Source organism: Gadus morhua, chromosome 11 (genome assembly GCF_902167405.1).
Source record: "Gadus morhua chromosome 11, gadMor3.0, whole genome shotgun sequence".
In the NCBI taxonomy this organism is placed as follows: Eukaryota; Metazoa; Chordata; class Actinopteri; order Gadiformes; family Gadidae; genus Gadus; species Gadus morhua.
Genome location: NC_044058.1, coordinates 2,303,599 through 2,327,407, shown reverse-complemented (window position 1 = coordinate 2,327,407; position 23,809 = coordinate 2,303,599). Strand labels below are relative to the sequence as shown.

At 42.6% G+C, this 23,809-nt stretch overlaps 1 protein-coding gene across 1 annotated transcript in view; it reads right to left on the bottom strand.

Moving 5' to 3' along the window:
- Nucleotides 1-23,809, bottom strand: part of tax1bp1b (Tax1 (human T-cell leukemia virus type I) binding protein 1b) — a 60,731-nt gene that overhangs the window by 4,761 nt on the left and 32,161 nt on the right. The window contains exons 3-16 of the mRNA XM_030369483.1: nt 16,088-16,190; nt 13,997-14,187; nt 13,597-13,755; nt 12,656-12,804; nt 12,424-12,514; nt 11,675-11,860; nt 11,013-11,264; nt 7,733-7,897; nt 7,501-7,573; nt 7,306-7,424; nt 7,000-7,125; nt 6,402-6,488; nt 5,669-5,852; nt 5,406-5,563 (exon numbers count right to left, since the gene is read on the bottom strand). Coding sequence (XP_030225343.1) covers nt 5,406-5,563; nt 5,669-5,852; nt 6,402-6,488; nt 7,000-7,125; nt 7,306-7,424; nt 7,501-7,573; nt 7,733-7,897; nt 11,013-11,264; nt 11,675-11,860; nt 12,424-12,514; nt 12,656-12,804; nt 13,597-13,755; nt 13,997-14,187; nt 16,088-16,190 — 2,043 coding nt within the window. The remainder of the gene's footprint in view (nt 1-5,405; nt 5,564-5,668; nt 5,853-6,401; nt 6,489-6,999; nt 7,126-7,305; nt 7,425-7,500; nt 7,574-7,732; nt 7,898-11,012; nt 11,265-11,674; nt 11,861-12,423; nt 12,515-12,655; nt 12,805-13,596; nt 13,756-13,996; nt 14,188-16,087; nt 16,191-23,809) is intronic.

Sequence of the window (23,809 nt, the reverse complement as noted above, 5' to 3'; positions counted from 1 at the left end):
CCCTACCTAGAGGTAAGGGCGCATTATCGTCTGCCCGACAGAATAAATGACACAAATACATAGGGGTATACAGAACAATATCCCTAACAGAGACACAATGTTATCAAGCATCCGTTCTTGAGGTGGTTCATGAAGCATCTAATCCAGTAAGAATTGCAGTTTATATTGTAAGTGGGCGGAACGGTAAATAAAGTCATTGTTGTTTGACGTCCCCCTGAGGTCAAAGGTCAGCACATTGTTTGGGTGTCCCCAGAATGATGTCTATGTAGCAAGTTTGGCTATGATATGTTAAAGAGTTGCTGAGAACAGGCTTACTTCCTGTTTGGCGGCTTTGACGTCAAGTTCGATTGGCTGTCACGGCCTAACGGTTTTGAATTAGAAAAAGCTGTTTGGTACATTCCATATAGGATAAGTTTCATGAGGATTGGACATAATCTATGGCCTGTGGATATGTAATATTGATATTGACAACTTTCAACATGGCGGCCAATTTCTGAAGTTGCCATGGGAAATATTTTATTAGCTATATAGGGCGGTCTGACAGTATCACCAGACATTAAAAATAAGTTTGAAATATACTCATGTGAAGAGAGAGGAGTTAAAACACGTCTTCGTTAATTATTACGCCCCCTAGAGGTCAATGGTCACCAAATATAGTATGTATTTCAATGGCTCGGCTTAGCTTCACTGCTATGTCATTTTCAATTGACAGGACTGCAAAGTTGTGAAGCCTACTGTGATCCATTGTTTGACACAGCCAGGAGTGCAGCCGACCGCAGTACACTAGTAAATCACAACCGTTTAGGAAAAATCTGTAAACGAAAACCGTAAAAAATAATAATAATCAACGCGCCATTGTTTCAACGGGAATCGCGACGGTCCATACTTTCAACATAAAGTGTGCATATTTATAATTTGAAATTCGTCCCAGCCTTTATGCCACAGATTCTCTAGGGTCTATAGCAATAACCGCGTTGTCTGATTACAGTTTCATTCATTTTTCTCGATTTACCAGCTCTCGTTTTGAAAAATAATCACCGCACCATTCGGTTCAACAGGAATCGCGACGGCCTATACTTTCAACATAAAGTGTACATATTTATAATTTGAAATTCGTCCCAGCCTTTATACCACAGATACTATAGGGTCTATAGCATATAACCGCGTTTTCTGATTACAGTTTAATGAAACAGTAAGCTGACATCATCCTAATTAACACCGCAACTGCAAATTAACCACATGGAGATAACCATGGCCAACGGTCAAACAAATTTTCTTTTTGCGATCATTCTGCTTGCGCATCCAGCGTGTTGAATATAATCCCCCTATTGAACGAAGTTAAACCGAGTGAGCGCGACTGCGGTCCACTTTAAAAAAGTGGGCATCAGCTCCTCTGCCACTCACCATGCTCTGCTTCTTCTCCCTCACACTCGTAAGATACCTTCGTATATCCATCTGGTCAATGAGTTGAATGATATACCATTAGGGACAGCAAGCCATTCGTTGTAACTTGTCACACCCACAATATTGCTGATTATAACAGCAATCTGCAGGGACTGATAGCTATCATAGGCTAGCAGCTACGTTGTTGAACTTAGTCTAGGGCGGCTACTCTAAAATTAAAGTAGATGTAGCCTTTTCTGTCCCTTAAGTAGACCTCTTGCAATTTCACATTAGAACCTACTTACAATTTCACTCTGATCTGCAAATCCTGTTTTGTCTTCTTTTTGTCTCTTACTTCTCTTACTCAGCCTGACGCCGACCCTTCAGAAAATGTAACGTTAAATGACCCCTCAGCCCTAGCCCCTCCCGCCAGCGCTCTCGGAAACTATTTCAATCCAAAAGACAACTTCTAATTGTATTAGTATTTATTTCAACTCATACTCTGTCTTATTATGTTAAGTGTAGGCATGTTACGATTTCCTTGTAAAAAGGAAATCGTAACATGTAGGGGGGGCTTTTGAACATCTTCGGGGGGCTTAGCCCCCCCAAAAAAGGCCTAACGACGTCCCTGCATGGCTGGCAGCCTTAAAACTGACTAGCCCTTCGATGTCAATCAGCCCCTGTCATATCAATCTCCACAAGCTAGCACTCCGACCCTAAAGTGTATCAACTATTACTCAGACGATATCACAGATCTATGTTTCCAAACTGCTAATTAAACAACGTAGGGTCTGTAAACAGAAGTTCCAAAAATGTCCCTTTCTACTCGCCCTGTTGTTCGCCAACTAGCTGATTGCTGATGCAGAGGGAGTTAAACTCGAAAAAGTAGTTCCATAGTAAGATGCATCCGTGCAATATCCATCTGTGCAATATCCATCAACATCCACCAGAAAGTAAACCTCCAACATCCACCTAAAAGTGCATCTAACCGATTTTTTTGTGAAACCATGTCTTTAATAACCATGTTATTAGGCAGATAATAAACCATGTTCTTTAATAGGTCCATGGTCCCAGGGTGGTTTCAAATAAATCCGGACCTATGCGGTTTCGTGTTGGGATTCGTGTGGACGCCTGAAGCGACGTCAGAGTTCTGTTGAAAGTTAGTTTTCTTTTGTATTACTGTTTTAGCTTTAAATACAGCCCCTTGGTCAATTTAATTACTAACTGTACATTAAAAATTATTTCTAGTCAATCTAAAATGTTTAACAACTACCATCTCATCCTCGACTTGAATGTTTTTATACAGCGCGCAGGCTTGATGCGCTCCACTTACTTTTGTGGAGAACCAGCGCCTTGAATATGTAGGTACTACAGCGTTTGGACAGCTCGTTGCGTTTCCGCAATGAGTCCGTCTTTACAGAGATATTCCTGAAACGCATCAAAGGAAAACTAAGGGGGAATGATCGTTTTCGCCTTGTTACTTGGTTGCTATTTATGGGGCGCTCCAGTGTCTCCGCTCGGACGTCCCTTAGAGAGAGCATGGCCACTTCGAAAACCTCTCTTCTCGCCGCATAGCATCCGAAATGCCCTATGCATGGTTATGCAAACTAATCCCACCATTAGATGGTCAAGGTTGACCGAGACCTCTCGGCAGCAGACTGATTCAATGACAGTGTCAATGCTCCGGCAGCACCCACACGCACACCAGTCACACCCACACGATCCGAAGGTGGAGCTGGAGCCTGAAATGTATCCCTCTCCACCGGGTGGCAGTCGGACACTACAGGCATGTTTCCTAACAGGCTCAAACGCGTAACCAGCCATATTAAAATCACTATTTTCTGCCGTGGAGTGTAGAAGATGTTCGCGTGTCTGCAGCAACGACCTAGTCCTACCATGCCAGTGTCGTCATCGGCGCTCTAAAAGACGCATTTTCTTTTGTTGCTAAAAAAAAGCTATGTATTGATTTTTTTTTAAAGGTCCCATGACATGAAAATCTCACTTTATGAGATTTTCTAACATAAATATGAGTTCCCCTGGCCTGCCTATGGTCCCCCAGTGGCTAAAACTTGCGTTTGGTGTAAAACGAGCACTAGCTGTTCTGCTCGCCTTTGAAAAAACGGAGGCTCAAGTGCGCTGATTTGAAATGTCTGTATTTATGACGTCACCAAGAATCTCAGCTCCTCCCCTTACTCTGCCTGGCCCGCCCAGAGACGTTGGCCCGCCAATGAGACTTGACCGTGCGAGCGCCACGTGTGTGTGTGTGTGTGTGTGTGTGTGTGTGTGTGTGTGTGTGTGTGTGTGTGTGTGTGAATACACACACTGTAACGCAAGTGTTTCTTGTCGGTTCTTTAACGTGTCTTGTATTTCCACAACAAAACTGTAGTGGGGGTTATCTGAGCCATGGTTGAGAAGGAATTGGGGGAAAGGAACTTTGGCTTTGACTCGCTGAAGTACATGAACTGCGGCATGCCGCCGGTTGCCGTGAGGCACCATCGCCCGGCAGCGGGCAGCCGGCAGCAGGCAGCTCGCGGTTCAGTCGACTTCAGGTTGATGTGAAAGTGGAAGAACCAGAGACGTCGCAGAACCCGATAAAGTCGTTTGTGATTCATAATATCGTCTGGAGGCGCACACAGCTTTTGGCGGTGATAATATGTATTAAATGATATAGATTTCTATGCATTATATGATATTATTTAGATATAGAGCTCCAGGACTGTAACGCAAGTGTTGCACACTTCCTTGTTATTTGGATAACCGTTCTGCTTTTGGTGTTATGGCGCATAACACGTCGGACTCTCGTCTCTGGTATTTCTACAACGAGACTCGTATTGGGGGTTATCTCAGCCAAGGTTGAGAATGAATTGGGGGGAAGGAACTTTGGCTTTGACTCCCTCAAGAACATGAACCACGACGTGGAGGAGAAAGGGATTGTTGGCGGCGAATGTCTCCCGCTTGAGCCCCGCTGAGGGACCACCGCCGGAGGCGGAGGTGCGCTGCCCGGCATCTCCTCCTTGTCGCGGTTCAGTCTACTTCACATTGATGAGGATGTTGAAGAACCAGGAACGTCGGAGAACCCAACGCGGTCGTTTGAGATTCATAATATCGGCTCACACAGCTTTTGGCCGTGATAATATATATTATATGATATAGATATCTATGTAGGCTATATGATAATATTTAGATATAGAGCTCCAGGACTCCCGTGTGTTCTAGAATATTTACAGAACACGGCTAAAGGCTGTGTGCGCCTCGCCATTGCGATACATCCACTGTAAACAGAGCGCATGGTACCGTGGCTGCAAGCTGCTCAGGGCCACACCCCCACCCTCCTCCTTGACCCGCCTAGCTCCTCCTCATTTGCATTATAGCTACAGACACCAAAACAGCGCATTTGGGGGAAGCTCAATGTGCGACTGGCTCGGAGTGGCTGTAACTCTGCACCACGGCTGAATTTCGGGAACGTCTTTGAATGCTGTGTTAGTTGCCCACTAATACCTATATTAAAGAATACATAAAATAGCATGTCATGGGACCTTTAAAATAAATTTTGTGTATTTTTTATATAATGGTCATAACTGACACGTTATCGATGTTGATTATTTCGGTTCAGTTCATCTTTAATATTGAATAATATATATATATGTATAAATGAGACTTCCCGTAGCACCCTGCAAGAAGAAAATCATTCATTCAAGCCATTTACTCTTGTTTTCTCGATCGTGGAAGGGTTTGTTTACTAGTGGTGCCGTTGGAGAACGCATTGGCTTTTGCCACCCGGAACAATGTATTGTGACGTCATGGTGAACTGTCCTATTTTGGGCCGCAAAATTGGGTCCAAGCAAGCAGCGTGATATATTGAAGTTGGCGTCAAAATGGAGGTGGGGTTATATCGACGTGCGCTATAGCGAAGGTAAATGGAGTTGAAACCAGTCCTAGGCAGCCCCAAATGGTGGCTGAGGCCTTCTATATACATATATACATGCTACATATAAGTGTGTCCGTGTTCTGTCAGAACTCACGTTGTTGTTGTTGCGCTGCTCCTTGGGCTCCTCCAGGTCGTCGGGCCGGCTGAGGTTGCGGCTGGGCTGAATACACACCACGTTGCTGTCCCAGGACGGCGGGCCCAAAGGGGGCAGTCTGAGCAGCTGCTCGTCGGACAAGTCTTCGTCTGACTCACCTGCTCATGTTGTTCAGAAGAAATATGCATGTCAGAAGGGCTCCAACCTATGCCTGCAATCCCACTCTTCACTGAATTTTGAGAAAGGGTTAGGAGGATACTGACCTTGTGGGTCTGAGGTAGAGTACGGATTCCCAAAATGCAGCTCGGTGGAGCTCTGGGCGACCAACATGGGAGTGGGGGCGTCCAGGGTGTAAGGGATGGGGTACTGCAGGAACACGGGGGTGCTTGCCTCAATGCTCTCAGCCTCCCTCTGATCCCCCTTCCTGCTGCTGCCCTTGTTCACACCCTGGCAACACAAACATCATTACTCCAATTTCAACCAGATTTGATGGTAAAAATATACTTTTAGTTCTTAATTGACAGAGCGATGAGGTCCATATGTATGCAGATACTTCTTTATCTTTCCAAGCCTTCCGGTGTTCAAGACGATCCATCACTTCCTACAACAGCTCCTTTTGAGACCCATCCCCCTGGCCACTCAACCCAACACTTAAACCAGCATACAAAATAAACTTTTCTCCATTTCAAAGGGAATGATAGTTTCTGTTTTATGGAAATTTGTTGCAGGCGCCAATTTAATTTACATTCTGAACCTCAAATTGAGCCGTTTCACCGCTCCGAGCTCCAGCCGTGCTCCTCCAGGCAGTGCTCGGGGTCAGAGATCGCTGTGGTCCAGAGTAACGGAAAATCACATCTCTTTGACTTTGCTTCTCCAATTAGAGAGAAATTTTAAACCTAAACCAGATCGAGAGCACCCAGACGGCAGGGAATGGCAGACTGGGCTCAGTTTTACAGTGGAAGTTTATAAAAGGAGAAAATGAAGGTGGTCCCCAACCCCCTCTAGCTGCTCCTTCTCCTTCACTAGGAGGGTAAGCGTGTCCTTCAGGTCCTTCAGCTTGCGCCCTTTCTCCGCCACCTGGCTCTGCAACACAATACAACATGAGTTATGAAGCAAAATACACTGCAACATGTTATACACACCTAAATTCATTCATTTATGGTATAAGTGGCTGTCCGTCTCTAACGGGGACTAATACAAAGAGCGGGATTTAAAGCAAAACATCCTGTTTGGATTCCTTCACTAGCACTGAGAATGTCTCTATGCCTGAGTTAAGCCCAGTTACAGCACCTAGGCAACAAGGGGAAGACTCCTCAGAAGCCCTCCTGCCTGAAGAGCCCGACATAAACAGCCATAAAACGTCCTCTTAGAGAGAGCTTGCCTCATAAACAACACCATCACAATGGCTGTGTTGGCTGGGGCCCTGACATCAAAGGCTACATCCTCCAGGCCAGCCACACACGGCAATAAAGAGAAACACAGACATCTAGTATCAGCCGTCCATAGAGAGCTCCGTTTGGTGGAGTGTGTTTGGCGGCTAGCTAGCGGGAGTGTTTTGCCTGTTGCTGCTTTGCTTTGAGCACTGAATGGTTACCTTGTAGCGGTCCTCCTCCGCTGCCAGCTGCAGTTTGAGGTTATCGTTAGTCTTCACTTGCTCCTTCAGTTTCACCTCCATTTTGGAAAGTTCATCGGCAAACATGCAGCTCCGTTCCTTCTCCTCCTAGAACATTAACGCTCCTCATCAGCTGAAATTCTCTTCACAAACTTATTTTCTGATAAGCCAACTACAGCCTGGGTATAGAACAACTTACTTAAGAAAAACACCCACAGCACCATTAAAGATATTATACGATCATATCACTGACTTGCTTGTATAAAACAGGATGTAGGAGTTTCTTACCGTCAGCAGTTGTTTGCATTTCCTGTACTTGTCATTCCTGTCTGAGGTCTCTCTGCTGATGCCTTTGAGCTTCTCCTGGATTATCGCTTCTAGCATGGGGTCGGCTGAACCCGGGCTCCCTGCACACACACAGCAGGGGGGTCAGGCTCTAACTGAGCACTCACACCTGCTACAGCCAGTCAGTTGTATCTCTACCTGGAACCGAGGTGTCCGGACTCACTGACACATGAACGGTTGCAGCTTCAGCCGCAGAGCTCTTCCTCTGCTCCTACACACACACACACACACACACACACACACACACACACACACACACACACACACACACACACACACACACACACACACACACACACACACACACACAGTCAACCAATTGGTGATATTGATTGATTTTTGGGAGCCATGGTTTGTGGCGGGGACCTACCCCCTGCTGCTCCGACAGTTTGGACACTTGTCTCTGCAGCCTCTGACACTCCTTATACTTCTCCTTGTAGTGCTCGGCCGCCATGTGGAGCCTGAGCTTCAGGTCCTCCACCTCTCTCTGCAGCTCCGCCACTGGCTCCTCCACAGCATCCTCCTCCGCCCGGGCCTGAAACCACACAGCAACCGGGGGGGGGGGGTTAATGAACGATGGTAGTATACACAAATATCATCGTAACACATTCTCCTCTGACCATACATTTAATTGGCTTTGACCACCATCAGTTCTCGGCAATTCCTCATTCGCCCTCTCACGTCTGACAATGATACGGCTCTGGGCCATCATACATGTTATTTGTGGTTCTTTCCACCTCTAGACGCTATTCTTCGTTTGCAACTGACGTCACAGCTAATTAAAATTCGTAACCAAACCGGAAGTCGGCCATCAAAACAATCACAACATTGCGCCCCGCTACACTTGTTTCAGTCACATTAGAGTGGAGGTCATTCAATCGCAAAGAGCGTATCTAACCTCAATTGTTTCGCTATTGTATTATTTTGTTTGGCTAATAATGCCTACCAGTGGTGCTGTGTGTGCACGGTTGTGCGAATAATTTCATACGGGAGAATGGGAATTGCAGTTTTTGCGCCTGAAGTTCTAAGTTGGTTTTTACCAGGAAACCCTTAACCCGTAATCTACACTCTGTAAAAGGGCCTGATCCTCGCTAAAATCCGACTTTTTCAGCTTGTAGGGATCGAAACCTAACAGGTTAACTTTCTGCTGGTATCTTCCCCTGGCGGGACTGCTTAAATTTGAGAAATATTCAGACCTTTGTATCGCACTATTGTGTTCGCTGCTAGAAGACGCCTGTGTTTTCGCTTGTGTTTTCCTACCAAGATGGCCGCCGTCGTGACGTAAGCACTTTTTACGTCATTTTGATCACGTGGTTGCAAACAAAGAATAGTTCTAGTACTAGGCTGAGGCTACCTTCCACCACGTCTCCCCAACGTGACATCATCGCCGAATGGCGTTAGAAAACACCCGTTACTACCAAAAATGGACTTTAACACCATTTTGGAGACATTTTATAAAATTATATTTTGAGTGCTTGATATACCCATTAATCAAAACTTCTGGTTAACCTGCACGTAGGCCTTTAATTCTAAACAGCATTTTACACAGTAGCCTATAATAGGAAATGCTCAAAGGTAAGTCAACGTCATTAAACACTGACTAGCATTTTATGGGAGGAAGCAACGGTGGTGGACCTTACTAAATGCCCTATCCATTGTACCGGTCTGTAAAATGCTAATCAAATCAAATGTATTTATTAAGCACATTTAATAACAAGGTGAGGGGGGGGGGGGGGGGGGGGGTCTTGTATTTTATTTATGTTTTTTGTTCTAATGCAGTTTTTTTTACTGCAGTATGAAGTAGACGATGAACTAATGCCTGTACGTGAAGTGTTTGTGTGTGATTGCAGTGACTAGGCTGGATTTACATACAACGTAAGAGTAATTGCAGTGGGTCAAGGAGACCAATTTATTAGGGCACCAATTTGGGGCAATCCGCCGAGGTCACTTTTCCTACGTTTGGTGTGATGCTGGGGCGATCTGTTATGTGATGCTGAAGCCCGCTGCCCACTGTGGAATGAGAGCGCAGAGCCGACAGTATTGCGCCACTGAAGTGGCAGCAGCCTGTAGTTCCAGTGGAAGCACGGCGAGCCTCGGGAAGAGGTGCCCAACAGCAACCTGCTTTTAAATTGTCATCCTCATATCTGTATCATCACTCACTCCGTGCGGAATAATGTTGGCTCTGCGCGCTCGTTGCGCTCTTGTTATGCCACCACAGAGGCATATCAACCGTTTTGCTCCCGCCTATTAACTCGCAACCGGTGTTACAAAAAGAATACCCCCAATCCGAGTGATCGATGATGATACAAACGTTACGTTTTAAGCATGGGCATGTTTCCGCACGTGAACGACTTCATGCCTGTCTACGCTTCAAACTCGTGCATGTTGCAGAAAATGTGCAACAGTGCCCCCTAGGGTCAAACTGTTTGGTGGCTTCGCTTCCCATAAAAAGCTAGTCAGTGATTAATGACATTGATTTACCTTTGAACATATCCTATTATAGGCTACTGTGTAAAATGCTGTTTAGAATTAACGTTTGTATCAAGAAAGACAGAAGCAGCGAGTGACGCTCTTATTCCCGCTCTCCTTGCTTGACCACGATCTAGCATCTAGGATCGATTGCTCTTCCTTGGGTCCCCGGAAGTTAACACAGAATTTTAAGATATTGAATTTTGCCGCTGAATATGGCATGTTGAATTTGGGGACGTTGAATATTTGATTTCGAATTTTTTTAACATTGAAAAATAAAGCTGAATTTTGAATTTTTATTGGGTTAAATTCAGAGGCAAAAAAATCCAGATAAAAAAAATAAAAAATCAAGAAGGCCCAGCAGAGGATGTTCTTCCTTCGACAGCTAAAGAGATTCAACATGCCGAAGAAATTGATGGTGGAATTCTACACAGCCATCATTGAATCCATCCTCACCTCTTCAATAACCATCTGGTTCGCTGCCTCTACTGCAAAGGATAAAAGCCGACTGCAGCGGATCATTCGGTCAGCCGAGAAGGTAATCGGCTGCGACCTGCCGTCTCTTCTAGACCTGTTTCACTTAAGGACCAGCAAGAGAGCAGGGAAGATCATCGCCGATCCTTCTCATCCCGGTCACCACCTATTTCTGTGTCTCCCATCCGGCAGAAGGTTCCGGGCTATTAAGACCAAAACCTCTCGCCACTTGAACAGTTTTTTCCCCACGGCAGTTGGGCTCACAAACAAGCCCCCTGCATCACAATGACTCTGGGTTTACGTACTCAAACTAACTTGCCCTTCTATGCCCAATTATTTATTATTATTTATTATTATCTTAAAAAACATTTGTCCTTTGTTCTTGTTTGTTTTTTTGTTGTTATGTTATGTCTCATGTCTTATGCACCAACCACACCAAGTCAATTTCCTGTATGTGTGAATATACTTGGCCATTAAAAGAATTCTGATTCTGATTCTGAGATACGTTATTTCTATGCATAAATATTCAGTGCTTAGAATTTAATGGGTTTTTATTTTCAAAATCTGATGGCACAGTTTTACTTCCATACGTTTCACCCTGAAATCGAGATCGAAATACGATTAATCGCCCAGCCCTAGTGTATAGACGTTTAAAGCTCTTGATATCCATTGACTATAACTAATCCCCCAGATCCGGTGCCACTCACAGCCTCCTGCTTGGCCTCCGCCTTCAGCTGCTCCACCAGGCGCTCCAGGCGCGTGCACTGGGCCAGGGTGTCGGTCTTGGCCTGCCGCAGGGCGTCCGCCTCAAGCTTCATGCGATACAACTCTGACATGCTGTGGTCGCGGGCGCTGGAGGCATCCCGCAGCTCAGCTGCCAACATAGACGACTGCTGCCGTGTGGCGTGCAGCTGCTCCTCCTTCTGCCTCAGCTGCTCCTTCAGGGCCTTCATGTCCCCCTAGGAGAGCCATGGGAGAGGACACACCTTAAGGATGGACCATGAGGTCACACCGTGGGGGATGGCCACAATCAATGTTCTGTTATATTTAGGAAAATATCTTACTATCTATCTATGGTTCTTTTTCATTTTTTTTTAAAAAAGGTGAGGAGAATGCTGTGCTCATTTGACCAAACACAGTATTTGGTGGGTCCTGGGTCAACACACTCCCGTCACAGCATGACAAACAATACGTATTTCAAAACTATCTACAGTATATTACAGTAACACAAACTAGTGTCACATAAATAACGGGAGATTGAACCTCAGTTAAACTAATAATCAAAAATAATGTACGAAACAACGTAAAAGAGCAATCTACATAACCCTTTCTGCTTGAATGGAGACCAACTAAATGCTGATGGTCGTACCGGAGGGGAGACCTTGGCCAGGAGCTGGAGGTGCTGCTTCTCCTGCTCGGCGAGGCAGGCCTGGAGGCGCGCCACCTCCTCTTTAAAGCGAGCGATGCTGTTGTCCTTGTTCACGTCCACCGACTTCAGCAGCTGCAGCTCCGCACTCTGCTTCGTGTTCTCCAGCTCGCGGTTCTTCAGGTGAATCTTTCGACATCAGCATGCACATACGTGAACATGCACAGAAACAGGCCCAGTTTAAAACCTAGGGCTACTCGTTTTGCCTTAGTTCATACGGTGCCCATAGCGAGTCGGCAACAAATAGCACAAGACCATTAACATAGATGATCTTAATTACAAAACAGAGACTGAGGAAGGCCCATAAAGTCACTCTTCTCGCTATAGCCTGAACGCGTTACAAGTCAAATGAGGTAGAGTGTCTGCTCCTTCTCTGTGGCAGACCCTTGACCCACCACAACAAACCCCAACCAAAACAACAGATCAACCAGAAGGCAGACAAATACATGCCCTGTTTAGACTAAATAAACAAATGAATGTATAATACTGAGGGTAGCGAAGCTAAGGAAGAAAAATAAAGTGTATGAAATATATTGCCAACATGAAAATGAATGAAGAGTAAGATTTGCATAAAAACGCACTATAGTTGTGTTTACCATCATTCATGTGGCATAAGGTATAAATCTGAACACACAAACACAGAGAGGCTAAACTCTTTTGCATCCATTATTCTACACCTGATGTCACAGTACCTTGTAGAGCTCCTTTTCATCCTTCTCGTTCTTCAGATGGGACTCCAACGCCTCTCTCTCCACTGTCAGCTTCTTTATTTTATCTTTCAAGCTAGGACAAAACAATATCATGTTAACACAAAATCCGTCCCTCATAACAAGCACTCCTATCCAATAGAAACAGTAATCCAATACCAACAAACACAACATACACCAACAAAACCAACTCAATCTGATGCCCAACAGAACCTACCCATCTAGCTCAGTCTCCTTCTGCAGACCCTTCTGGGTGACTCCAATCAGGTCCTGCTCCAGCTGCAGGACCCTGGCTGTGGCCTCCTCCAGCCTCCTCTTCACCTCCTCTCTCTCTTCCTGCAGGGCCTGGGAAGAGTTCTGGAGCTCCTGGATAATAAAGCACACACTTCTCATTCCTCTGCACACCACCAGTGTCTGTTTGTAAAGCCTTCTAGTTTGTTTACATCATCTTATGCTAAGTTCAAAAAGGCAGGTTGCAGTTAATAATATAACTTTCAGTTCTGGACGATATCCTTATGCTAGTGTGTTAATATGTAAACTATTGGAAACACATTAAAAAAACATATCAAAGTAGTCATAAAATGAACAGCCACCAAAGTTGTTATCATGTCACAGTCAGAGTTATTTTTAGAACGGAATTATGGAAAATACACAACGAATAAAATATCCAAAGGACTAAATTTGCGGTTACATTTGATGATTTGCAATAAAAACACAGCAATTCACGTTAGAAACGTTCATTACCCACATTTACAGCTGTCAGTATTTGATTTACTCTTCTTCTCAATACACTTTGAATCTCTGTGTTGTGGAGTTAAAAGACGTAGTTACTCCACCTTCCACTAGGAGGCGCTGAGAGACTACATGGCTTAACTGAGACTTCAGCCATTAGACTGCTTCAACTAAAACAATCCTAATGTACCTTAAACATTTAAACAAAAGATAATTAAAACAATTCCAAACAGAAGCTTTCATTTGTATTAACCAAATCTTCAAACCAAGTTCGACCTAAAAAAAATGCATTTTCGATAAGTGTATGTTGCAAACCTTAAATAAAATATATGCAACAGAAAATTTCATACATCAAATGTATATGGCTTAAAATTGAATTGGTCTGGTGTGTGTTTGTTTAAGATGGACTTTGACAGTTGTGCTTACTTGGTGCTCTCTTATCAGCTTTGAGTGCATCTCCTCCTCCTGCTCACAGCGCTTCTGTAAGCGCTCCTTCTCCTCCTCCAGCTGTTCCTTCTCCTGCTGCAGAACCTCCATGTTTCCCGACAGCTCTTCCTTCTCACGCTGGGCTTCTTCCATCTTGCGCTGTGTAGGAGGCAGGCAGGCATTTTGATAATCTATTCCAAAAATCCTGTGGCTGTCGTACCAGACCATCCTGTAGCTACGGGCCCCCGTGCTGAAAACACTTAACAATTGTATGTGTTTTACAAATAGCCTAGGACCCTGTTGAATTGATATGTAGATATAAACAATTATCCACATTGGGTGCTAGGGCATAACCGTTTCTGTTGCCAACATGAATGTGGGTCGTAATCTGGCCTGGTACCTCGAGGAAGCCCGCCTTGGTGGTGACCACCAGGATGTCAGAGTTGCATTCATCCTCCACGGTCAGGAGCTCGTCCTCAGAGGGGCTGTTGGCGCGGAACAGGAAGGGCGTGCTGGCCCCTCGGATCTCCCCTTTGTGGGTCACATAGCAGAACTGGTAGAACTCCCCGTCGTCGTTTGGCACATAGTATCCTGGACAGGAAGGACTCCAGTTAAAACAGCAGTGTCACAGAGCCACACATCGCCCTGAACTAGGCTAGGGTAGGCCTTGACATGGATGTTTACTAGTGCTCTACTGCTCTCCAAAGCCTGCAACATAACAATAATGACCAAGCATCTAGTCCACTTTTTTACCGTTCTCCCTGGAAATACTTATCCTGCATATTTTTCCCTACTTGCATGTACTTTTATTTGTACAATTATTTGTGAATAGATAATTTAAACAAAGCATTGCTATCCCAAAAAACAATAGTCTGACACATTTAACTGAGTCAACGTTCTTTGTGTAGACCTACCACTCTCTTGGCGAGTGTGTTATCTAAAGTAGGGATGCAAGATATATCGGCATTAATATCGGAATCGGCCGACATGTTTAAACATATTGGCATCATAAAATTGGGCTGATGTCCACAACCGATGTATATCCTCTAGTTGCTGATTGTGTGTCGGGAGAGGGAGAAGGAGGGGGAAGGGGATTTCGCCATGTGTTTAGGGGGATTTTTTGTTTATCAACACGGCGGATGCGCAAGCAGAATAATCGCAAAAAGAAAATTTGTTTGACCGGCGGCCATGGTTATCTCCATGTGGTTAGTTTGCAGTTGCAGTTGCAGTGTTAATTAGCGATGTTGCCAGCTTACTGTTACATTAAACTGTAATCAGACAACACGGTTATATGCTATAGACCCTAGAGTATCTGTGGTATAAAGACTGGGACGAATTTTGTATTATAAATATGTACACTTTATTTTGAAAGTATAGACCTTCGCGTTTCCCATTGAAACGAATGGCGCGGTGATTATTCTTCAAAACAAGAGCTGGTAAATTGTGATAATGAATTAAACTGTAATCAGACAATGCGGTTATATGCCATAGACCCCAGAGTATCTGTGGTATGAAGGCTGGGACGAATTTCGAATTATAAATATTAGAGCTGTCAGTTAAACGCGTTATTAACGGCGTTAACGCAAACCAAATTTAACGGCGTTAAAAAAATTATCGCGCGATTAACGCAATTACTTTATAAAAAAAAAAAAAAAAAAAAAAATTTTTTTTTTTTTTCTTTGGCTCAAAACAAAGAAGCAGTAGCCTGACTGCTATGTTCAAATGACATTTGTTCAAAGCAGTCGTTTAATTGCACTATAGGCTCTTTTTTTGTATCGTCCTGTTTTGATCAGTGTATATGCCAATGTTGTTATCAATAAAAAATCATTTGCACAAGGCAAGCCGATGCACTTCACCATGTTGATAAGAGAATTAAAATGAGAAGAATTATGGGACAAAAAAATCAAGTGATATTTAGCATAGAAAAAGAATTTGCGATTAATCGCGATTAATTAGAGTTAACTATGACATTAATGCGATTAATCACGATTAAATATTTTAATCGCTTGACAGCTCTAATAAATATGTACACTTTATGTTGAAAGTATAGACCGTCGCGATTCCCATTGAAACGAATGGAGTGTGATTATTCTTCAAAACGAGAGCTGGTAAATTGTGAAAAATGTATTAAAATGTAATCAGACAACGCGTTTATATGCTATAGACCCTAGGGTATAGGTTGGTTGGTAAAGGTTGGTTAGGCTATTTATGTTTTATGGTAGCCCTGTAACCTTGTTATCTGGAAGTTAAATACGTTCTGAAAATAAAGGAAGACATTGAATAATTCAGTTTGCATGACTTTCAGTCTGTACAAAATGTTATCATCTCAGAAACTTTTTTTAAAAAACATATATCGATATCAGTAAATATCGGTTATCGGCCATAACAGCAAAAGTAAAAAAACGGATATCGGTATCGGCCAAAATTTTCATATCGGTGCATCCCTAATCTAAAGGTGGCAAAGTAAAATTACGTTATGCTATGGTCTTACCCTGAAAGACAACCACTCTGTTGACCGTGGTGCCTTCCACATAGTTCTCCAGGAGAGGGGACCACAAGAAGGTGTAGTAGTCCCGTGCAGTGCTCCAACCGACCTGAAAGAGGATGAGGTACATCAATTTAACGCAAGCAACATAACAGTGCAGGATACTGAATGTTCCAAAATAATCTTTCAGGCTCTGCATGAGTGACACTAGCCGTGGTGTAGTTTAATGAATGACTGCTAGTGATCTGGCTCGCGATGGCTGTTAAATTATTTCTTAAAGACAGGAAGGGATCCCTCTAACTAGTCCTTTCTTGCCATGTTCATGTTGCATATGGCAGGTCTCTTGCCAAGTACCAGCCAAAGTAAGGAGTAGAAGCTACAACTCACTTTAGACAGGAAAAGGGAAATAGGTGAAAATTTTATACAAAGGCAACTTCAAAATGAAAACCAAAATGTAATTATATGTATTTTATGTGTTGTTAACTGATGGCTGATGAGGGGGTAAAGCACAGAAAACACATCCATAACTTCAGCCAACTGCCATAAAACTGTCAAACTAAATCACCGTCACATGATGTAGGCTGGTTCTCTGCCTGCACTGAAGGCTTGCGCAGACTTCCAAACACAAGGACCCCTATATTTCCAAACCGGAGCGCTCGATTTATTTTATATAATCAACCATGCAAATTATAGCACACAACGTATGGTGGTCCACTGTTTCTAAAACCATCTGCAGCCGATGATGTCGACATAAAGGACATCATTCCTTGCTTATTTGGTGAGCGGCATAAGGCGCGGGTCCTCATACTTGGTTGTGTTCCTCAGAGCCAGAGATAGCAGCTCTGGGCTCAGAGCCGCCCGGTTGTTACAAAGGGGCGCTCCAGCCTGCAGCAGTAAAGAACAGGAAGCCATTAAAGTGTGCACCTAGTTAGGCAGTATCGTTACTGAAGGCCATTACCACTGCACTCATTAGAGCAGGGAAGGTAGCTGAGAGAGCTGGAAAGGAATTGAGAGGAACTCCGGCTCGGGCCACAAGGTCTTTCTTACTTAAGATTAAGGCAATGGTTGGGCTTTCATACTCCATGAAGTAGCAAGAAGCAGATGCCAAAGCTATGAAGTTAGACCAACAAGGTAGACAATTTAGACAAGGAAAGTTTAATGAATAGCCTCAGAACCCATTGAATCCCTGCAATCCTTTAACACCACATTATAAGAGACGGTTTCACCAACATTCCAGCAAGTTGTGCATTAAGGAGTGTGTCAACAGAAGCCCATGGCAACCATTGTAGTAGATAATATGCTGTCTATGTGCCCGTCAGACATATAACTAAAAATGTATAGGCATTTTTTCCATCAATCATATACAGGGGTTGTGCTCAGTGACAGTTTGTGTCTTCTGCTAAGCCACTCCAACTACCTGTCCTGACAACACGCTTCATCCTAAATGTAACCTTACATTTCTTTCCTGGCAAGACCTTCAATAATGCCATCTTTTTTAATTCATAAAACATCTTTATGTGTATGGATTTCACACAAGTCTACATGTTGCCTGGATTACATCTCTGAAATAGTTTCTAAGTTTTCAAAACAACAAAGGCCACATATAGATATATCCATAGCAGATAGATGGCAGAACAGCATCTGCTCAACACCAGGTTAGAGTCACTACAGCACCTTACTGAGCTGTAGCAAGGACATTGAGCCGTGAGAACAGGGAGTTCAGATCCAAGGATCTCTTTGCATGCAAGCACCACAGAGTGCTTTTATGAGAGCCAGGAACATTTACCTGGTGTGTGTGTGTGTGTGTGTGTGTGTGTGTGTGTGTGTGTGTGTGTGTGTGTGTGTGTGTGTGTGTGTGTGTGTGTGTGTGTGTGTCTGTCTATCTAAATTGCTGGATAACATATGCCTTGATTCTTGGTAAATGTGAACGGAATGGAGTGGTTCCCTTTCAACACACACCTTCAGTACCTAAAAAACAAAAACCTAGTAATCTGACTAATAAAGCTACATGGTTAAAGTACGTTTGAGATTAGTTCAATGGTTATTGGCTCCAATGGATTCAACCTGGTCTCACAGGAATCTGTGAAATGACCACGGGCGCTTAACTCAAAATTCTTGGTGGCCTCATGGAATCACTGCAGTTTCCGTGATGTGGCCACGGATTTCGCTCCAATGCAAGTTAATGACACGCATATTCCGTGGCAGACACGTGTCACGTAGGCTATATGTCAAAACCACAAATGCAACAAAGGGTCAATGCTTTGTATTATGGATACTCAAATTTTTTAAGCAGATCATATTTATATTTATTTATTTCGTTGCTTCGGTCTCGAAGCATATATTCGGAGACCACCAGACATCCTCAAAGCAACGAAATAAATAAATCTAAATATGATCTGCTTCGAGGATGTCTGGTATTCTCCGTATATATACGGAGACCACCAGACATCCATGAAGCAACGAAATAATAATAATTTATTATATATACTAAATAAATAATTACATATATATATTATATATATATATATATTAGTGCTGTCAGTTAAACGCGTTATTAACGGCGTTAAAGCAAACCAATTTTAACGGCGTTATTTTTTTTATTAGGGGTCCAAGCCAACAGGTTGGATCCCTATTGTTTTTGTAAGGATTATTCCTATTATTATTCTTACCTCCCTCAAAGTGGGACCACAGCCCAAACCGTAAATGGTGCCGACACGTGAATTGCATGACTAGATCCAGATCTCTTCGGACTACGCAGACGACAAAATCCAGACACGCCGGTCACTAGGTGGCGCTATAACAAGGGAAAACGCGTTTGGGGCTATAACTCCCACACCGAACCTACCACAGTCAAAAACTTGTTCCCACATATTCACTGGAGTCTGCTGCATCTTTTGGCATAGAATTTTTTTTCGCAAAATCGCGAAAACCGCTAAACTGCCTTTTCCCTACTCCTCCCACATTTTTTGACCAATTGACACAAAACTTTGCACACGGCATCTTCAGACGCACACGAAAATAATCCATGGAACACATTTTTGATCCGACCGTCGATGACGAAACTGTAGCATTTTGAATATTTGTTTATTAGCTACGTTTTAAGTCGAAAATCAAAAATCCAGAAAAAAAACAAAATTAGACATTGGATCGAGTCCAAATTGTACACACATGTTGGTGCAAACCTTAACGGCGTTTCCTAAAAAAATCGGAAAACTACGCCCTAAGGGGGCGCAATAAACGAGGAAATTGTATATCTTCTAATTGGCCAATGGAATGTTCTTCAAACTCAAGGGAAACCATCAAGGGGCAAACCCGAGTCTATATAGAAAATATGGCCAAGAATTATTAATGTGGGCGGGAGTTATTTGGCAAAGGAAAATTGTCTTTGGAAAATTTCGCCACAAGGGGGCGCAAAATAACGACGAAATAATGTATCTCCCAACTGGCCAATGGAATGTTCTGAAAACGCATTTTGGGCTATAACTCCCACAACGAACCTCCCACAGTCAAAACCTTTATATCCACAGATTCACTGGAGTCAGTTGCATCTTTTGGCATAGGCCAAGCCCATTTGTTTTGAACACATGCTTCGCGTTGTGCCGGCGAAATGCACATTTCTTGTTTAACTTTTTTATTTCATTTTTTTGGGCTCAATACAAAGAAGCAGTAGCCTGACTGCTATGTTGAAGGCAGTATGTTTGTATGTTCATTGTTTAATTGCACTATAGGCTTTTTTTTTGTATCGTCCTGTTTTGATCAGTATATGCCAATGTTGTTATCAATAAAAAAACATTTGCACAAGGCAAGCCGATGCACACACAATTAATGGGACAAAGAAATCAAGGGATATTTAGCATATAAAAAAACATCTGTGAGTTAACTATGACATTAAGGCGATTAATCGTGATTAAATATTTGAATCGCTTGACAGCAATAATATATATATATATATATATATACGGAGACCACCAGACCTCCCTCTATATACATGTCAAATGTATGATCTGCTGTTCGTATAGCCTAGTTTTGGCCCGAATGCCATTATTCAGGCTTTGAATAGGCCTACTCGTTGGTTTTTACTCGTTCCAGAAAAACACACCATCAAAAACAACATTAATAATTCCTATATACTCCCTGGGACCGATTTTGACAGTATTGGCATATTTTGTTGAAGATTTCATAACTTTAGAACGTTAATTAGTAGGCCTAAGCAGGGGCGATTCTAGGTTCAGACTTTTGGGGGGGCTCAACCCAACGAAGCCTCAGGGGTATATGAAGTATATAAAGTCCTGTCCAAATTTTTTTTATTACACAACCTTTATTTTCTTAGTTACTATGCTGTTGTATGTCTAAGCCAATAGCTGGCAGTGTCAGCTAAACAATGCAGTTCTGAACCACTAAAGTGATGAATGGAAAAATACTGTTTGGATTAAGGAATAATCAATGGATGTGAACTGTAACAACAAATTTGAGGTATATTAAATTTACTTTGTGTAAGTTTCACCCAAAAATGACCATATTTCCCCTTTTTTTTCATTTACAGATACTGAAATACATTGGTACAACATGTACTAGATTAATAATATGAGAAACATATTTCGGGAGCACTAAACTATGTTGTCTCACTTTCAGGGACCCATGCATTTTTATAAAACTTCTGATGCAAAACAAATTGTTCTGATGCAAAAAAAAAAGGGGGCTAATTTTCAGTCAAAACAAACCAGCTGGCATTATTTTATCAGTTGAGGGCGTTTTCATTGCCATAACAACATGAGCTAATCAACAAGTACAAAATGTTCCAGACCAGTGGTTCTCAATTATTTTCTGTCATTCCCCCCCTAGGAGACAGACATTTTTTCACGCCCTCCCTGAATTGAAATAGCCTACTATTGAGAACCTGCTAATATTTATTTATTTAGATTAATAAAATTAGCGGAGATAACATCTGCAACAACTTAAATCAATTTCCAAGTTTAGTTTATAAACTCAATTTGTAATATTTAACAAGACTGCTAAGTCTGTGTGTATCTCAAAACAGAGAAACAAGAGCAAATTATTAACTTGGGTTTGCATTTAATTAAAAGTATTTTTAAGGAGTAAACATTGGTCACTTGTCAGCTTCATCAGCTTATTCCCTTTCAAAAAAAATAATATATGTTCATCTTTCAAGCATAAATAAAGACACCAAGTCCCTCTGTCATGACTTTGTAAGATCCAAATTCTTGTAAAACTTCTGACCCTTGGTTTTGTTTATTTCAAATAAAAAATAAGTAACTTATTAAAATAAATAAATAAGACACTAAGTCCCGTCTGCCGCTCACTACCCCCCTAAAACCTTTTATAAGCTGAGGGCATTTTCATGAGTCTCATAGTTTTAAAACATGTGGTACTTGTTGATTAGCTCACGTTGTTCTGGCAATGAATATGCCCTTAGCTGATAATGCCAGCGTTTTTTTTTCAACTGAAGATTAGCACCCATGTGAACTTTTTCTGCTCCTTGCACCTAATCATGCTTATCATGCTACGCAGCATTACAAGCCTTTGCGGACTAAAACATGAGGCAATTCAAGAAAAGGCATAGATAGAATCGCCTTGTGGTCGTCAACTGTAATTTAATAAACACCTGACAGATTATGTCAAGGTTTTAAAATGATTATTATTATTATTACCTGGTCATGTTATCACACAGTTGGAAATCGTCGATTTCGAAGACTAGCTAGCTTTTTTGACAGACAAAACAGCAGAAACTATGTTAAGTGCACTCGTGCTGCATTTTTGGGTTTATCAAACAGGAGACGCCCACCCACCAATCAGAGGTCAGAGATTCCTGCAGGAAGGTTGCGCTCGATTTCACTAGCCCATTTGAACCTGTTCATTAGTGTAGAGCATCCATTCTCTCATTGCTTGTGTAAAAAAAAAAGTTTGAATATTAGATTTGAGGACGAAAGGGTGAGCTAAGGCAAGTTTTGGGTGGGCTTGAGCCCACCCAAAAAAGGTCTAGCTTCACCACTGGGCCTAAGTATGTTGGAGTTCTTTAGTTTTTCCCCGTGGAAGCGAACAGCTTCCGTTCCAAATCAGCTGTCCTCTATGGGGTCAGAACACTCTCATTAATGATCAATGCACAGAGAAGGATTCACAAATGTATTTTGTGATTTATATATAATTCTCTCTTCTCACAAATACATTTCAATGCACACACAAATGGATATCGGTATGTATAAATGTAAAATAAATCCATGAATAAAAATAAGTTTCACAAACACATTTCTGATCCACACATAAATGTGTCTTGTTTTAAATAAATGTAATATAAATCCATTAAAGGCCCACTATGCAACATTTTTAGCCAAAATTACATTAATTATGCAGGTTGAGAGTTATTCTGATGGTTCTACAACCATTTCTGGGTCGTTTGGTGGGTGTTTCATTGTCCCTTGTCGCTTCTCCAAGGAAAAAGCGAATATGCAACTTGCTCTGTTCAAGTTTCAGGGCGGTAGGCCATTCCTGTATCAAAAACTTTCTTTCCACACTTCTGAGAGGCGTTGTTCAAAGAACAGTCAAATATTTTTTTTCTGTAAGGGCTAGAACCACTCTCAGATATGTCGTTCTCGGGACCCTGGGAAATGTACGTATACATGTTGGCATCTTTAGCTATCACAAAAAGGCGGGAAAAGGGGCGTGACCTCCAAAAGTAAGGTATATGTGTTTTTGGTGGGATGGAGGTGTACATTTTTGTGTAGATACAGCTGGCCTGTGGACAAGTTTTTGAAGTCTGGGGTCAAAAGGTCAGAAGGAGCCGGCACGACGCCCCTTATGAGATAACAAAAAGTTAATGTGAATTTGTCTCATAACTTTTTGCCATTAATAAAGAGAGGCCTGATTCTCAGATATGCATGTTGGATGGCTAGGGTGTAGGTCTGGGAAGAACTTCAGGCCAAAATCTTGCAAGCGAGACGCTGGGTGAGGTGCAACGAGATGGAGCACTTGCTGAGTAATTTCTTGTAGTGTTGGAGTCCCAAAGTTGAGGGATCGTATGCATCCTTGGAGACCCCCTTTGCTATAAAAGAGACCCCAGGCCTATAGCTTACTTGTTACTGTCCTTGACTCAGAAGTTAGGTATTGCACATTTCCTTTCGAGCTTCGGCCTCCTAATTGATCATGTAGTATATTTGAATGCCCTCTTTCATAGATTTTTAATATGACAGTGATAAAAAAAAAAAAAAAGTCACTTTGATTACTAAAGTAACTTATTAATTACGAGTCTAAAACACAGGAAACTACAGAGATGGGGAGCGGTCGACGGCAACCACCACAGCCAAAACAGTCACGTGACGTGGACGCAGGCCCATTGAAAAAAATAGGCCAAAACGTAGGCGTGTCACATGTTCAGAGCCGTTATTGTAATACATTTTGCGCTGTGGGCAGTTTTACTACAATCTGGTGTGAGACTGGGTTTAAGGGACGTGGTAAGCTTCAGTTTCTGAGGGGGTCTGCTGAAATAATTCGATTGTTGTTTTGACGCTCTGAAGTCAAAAATAATCTCCCAATTGAATTGCAATGGTTAAATATTGAATTAATTAAATATCTAAATATATATTAGCCTATATTTCTCCAGTGCCTTCAACACCATCCGTCCGGCTCTACTGGGTGAGAAGGTGACTGCGATGGAGGTGGAGGCCCCCATCGTGTCCTGGATTGTGGATTACCTGACGGGCAGACCACAGTACG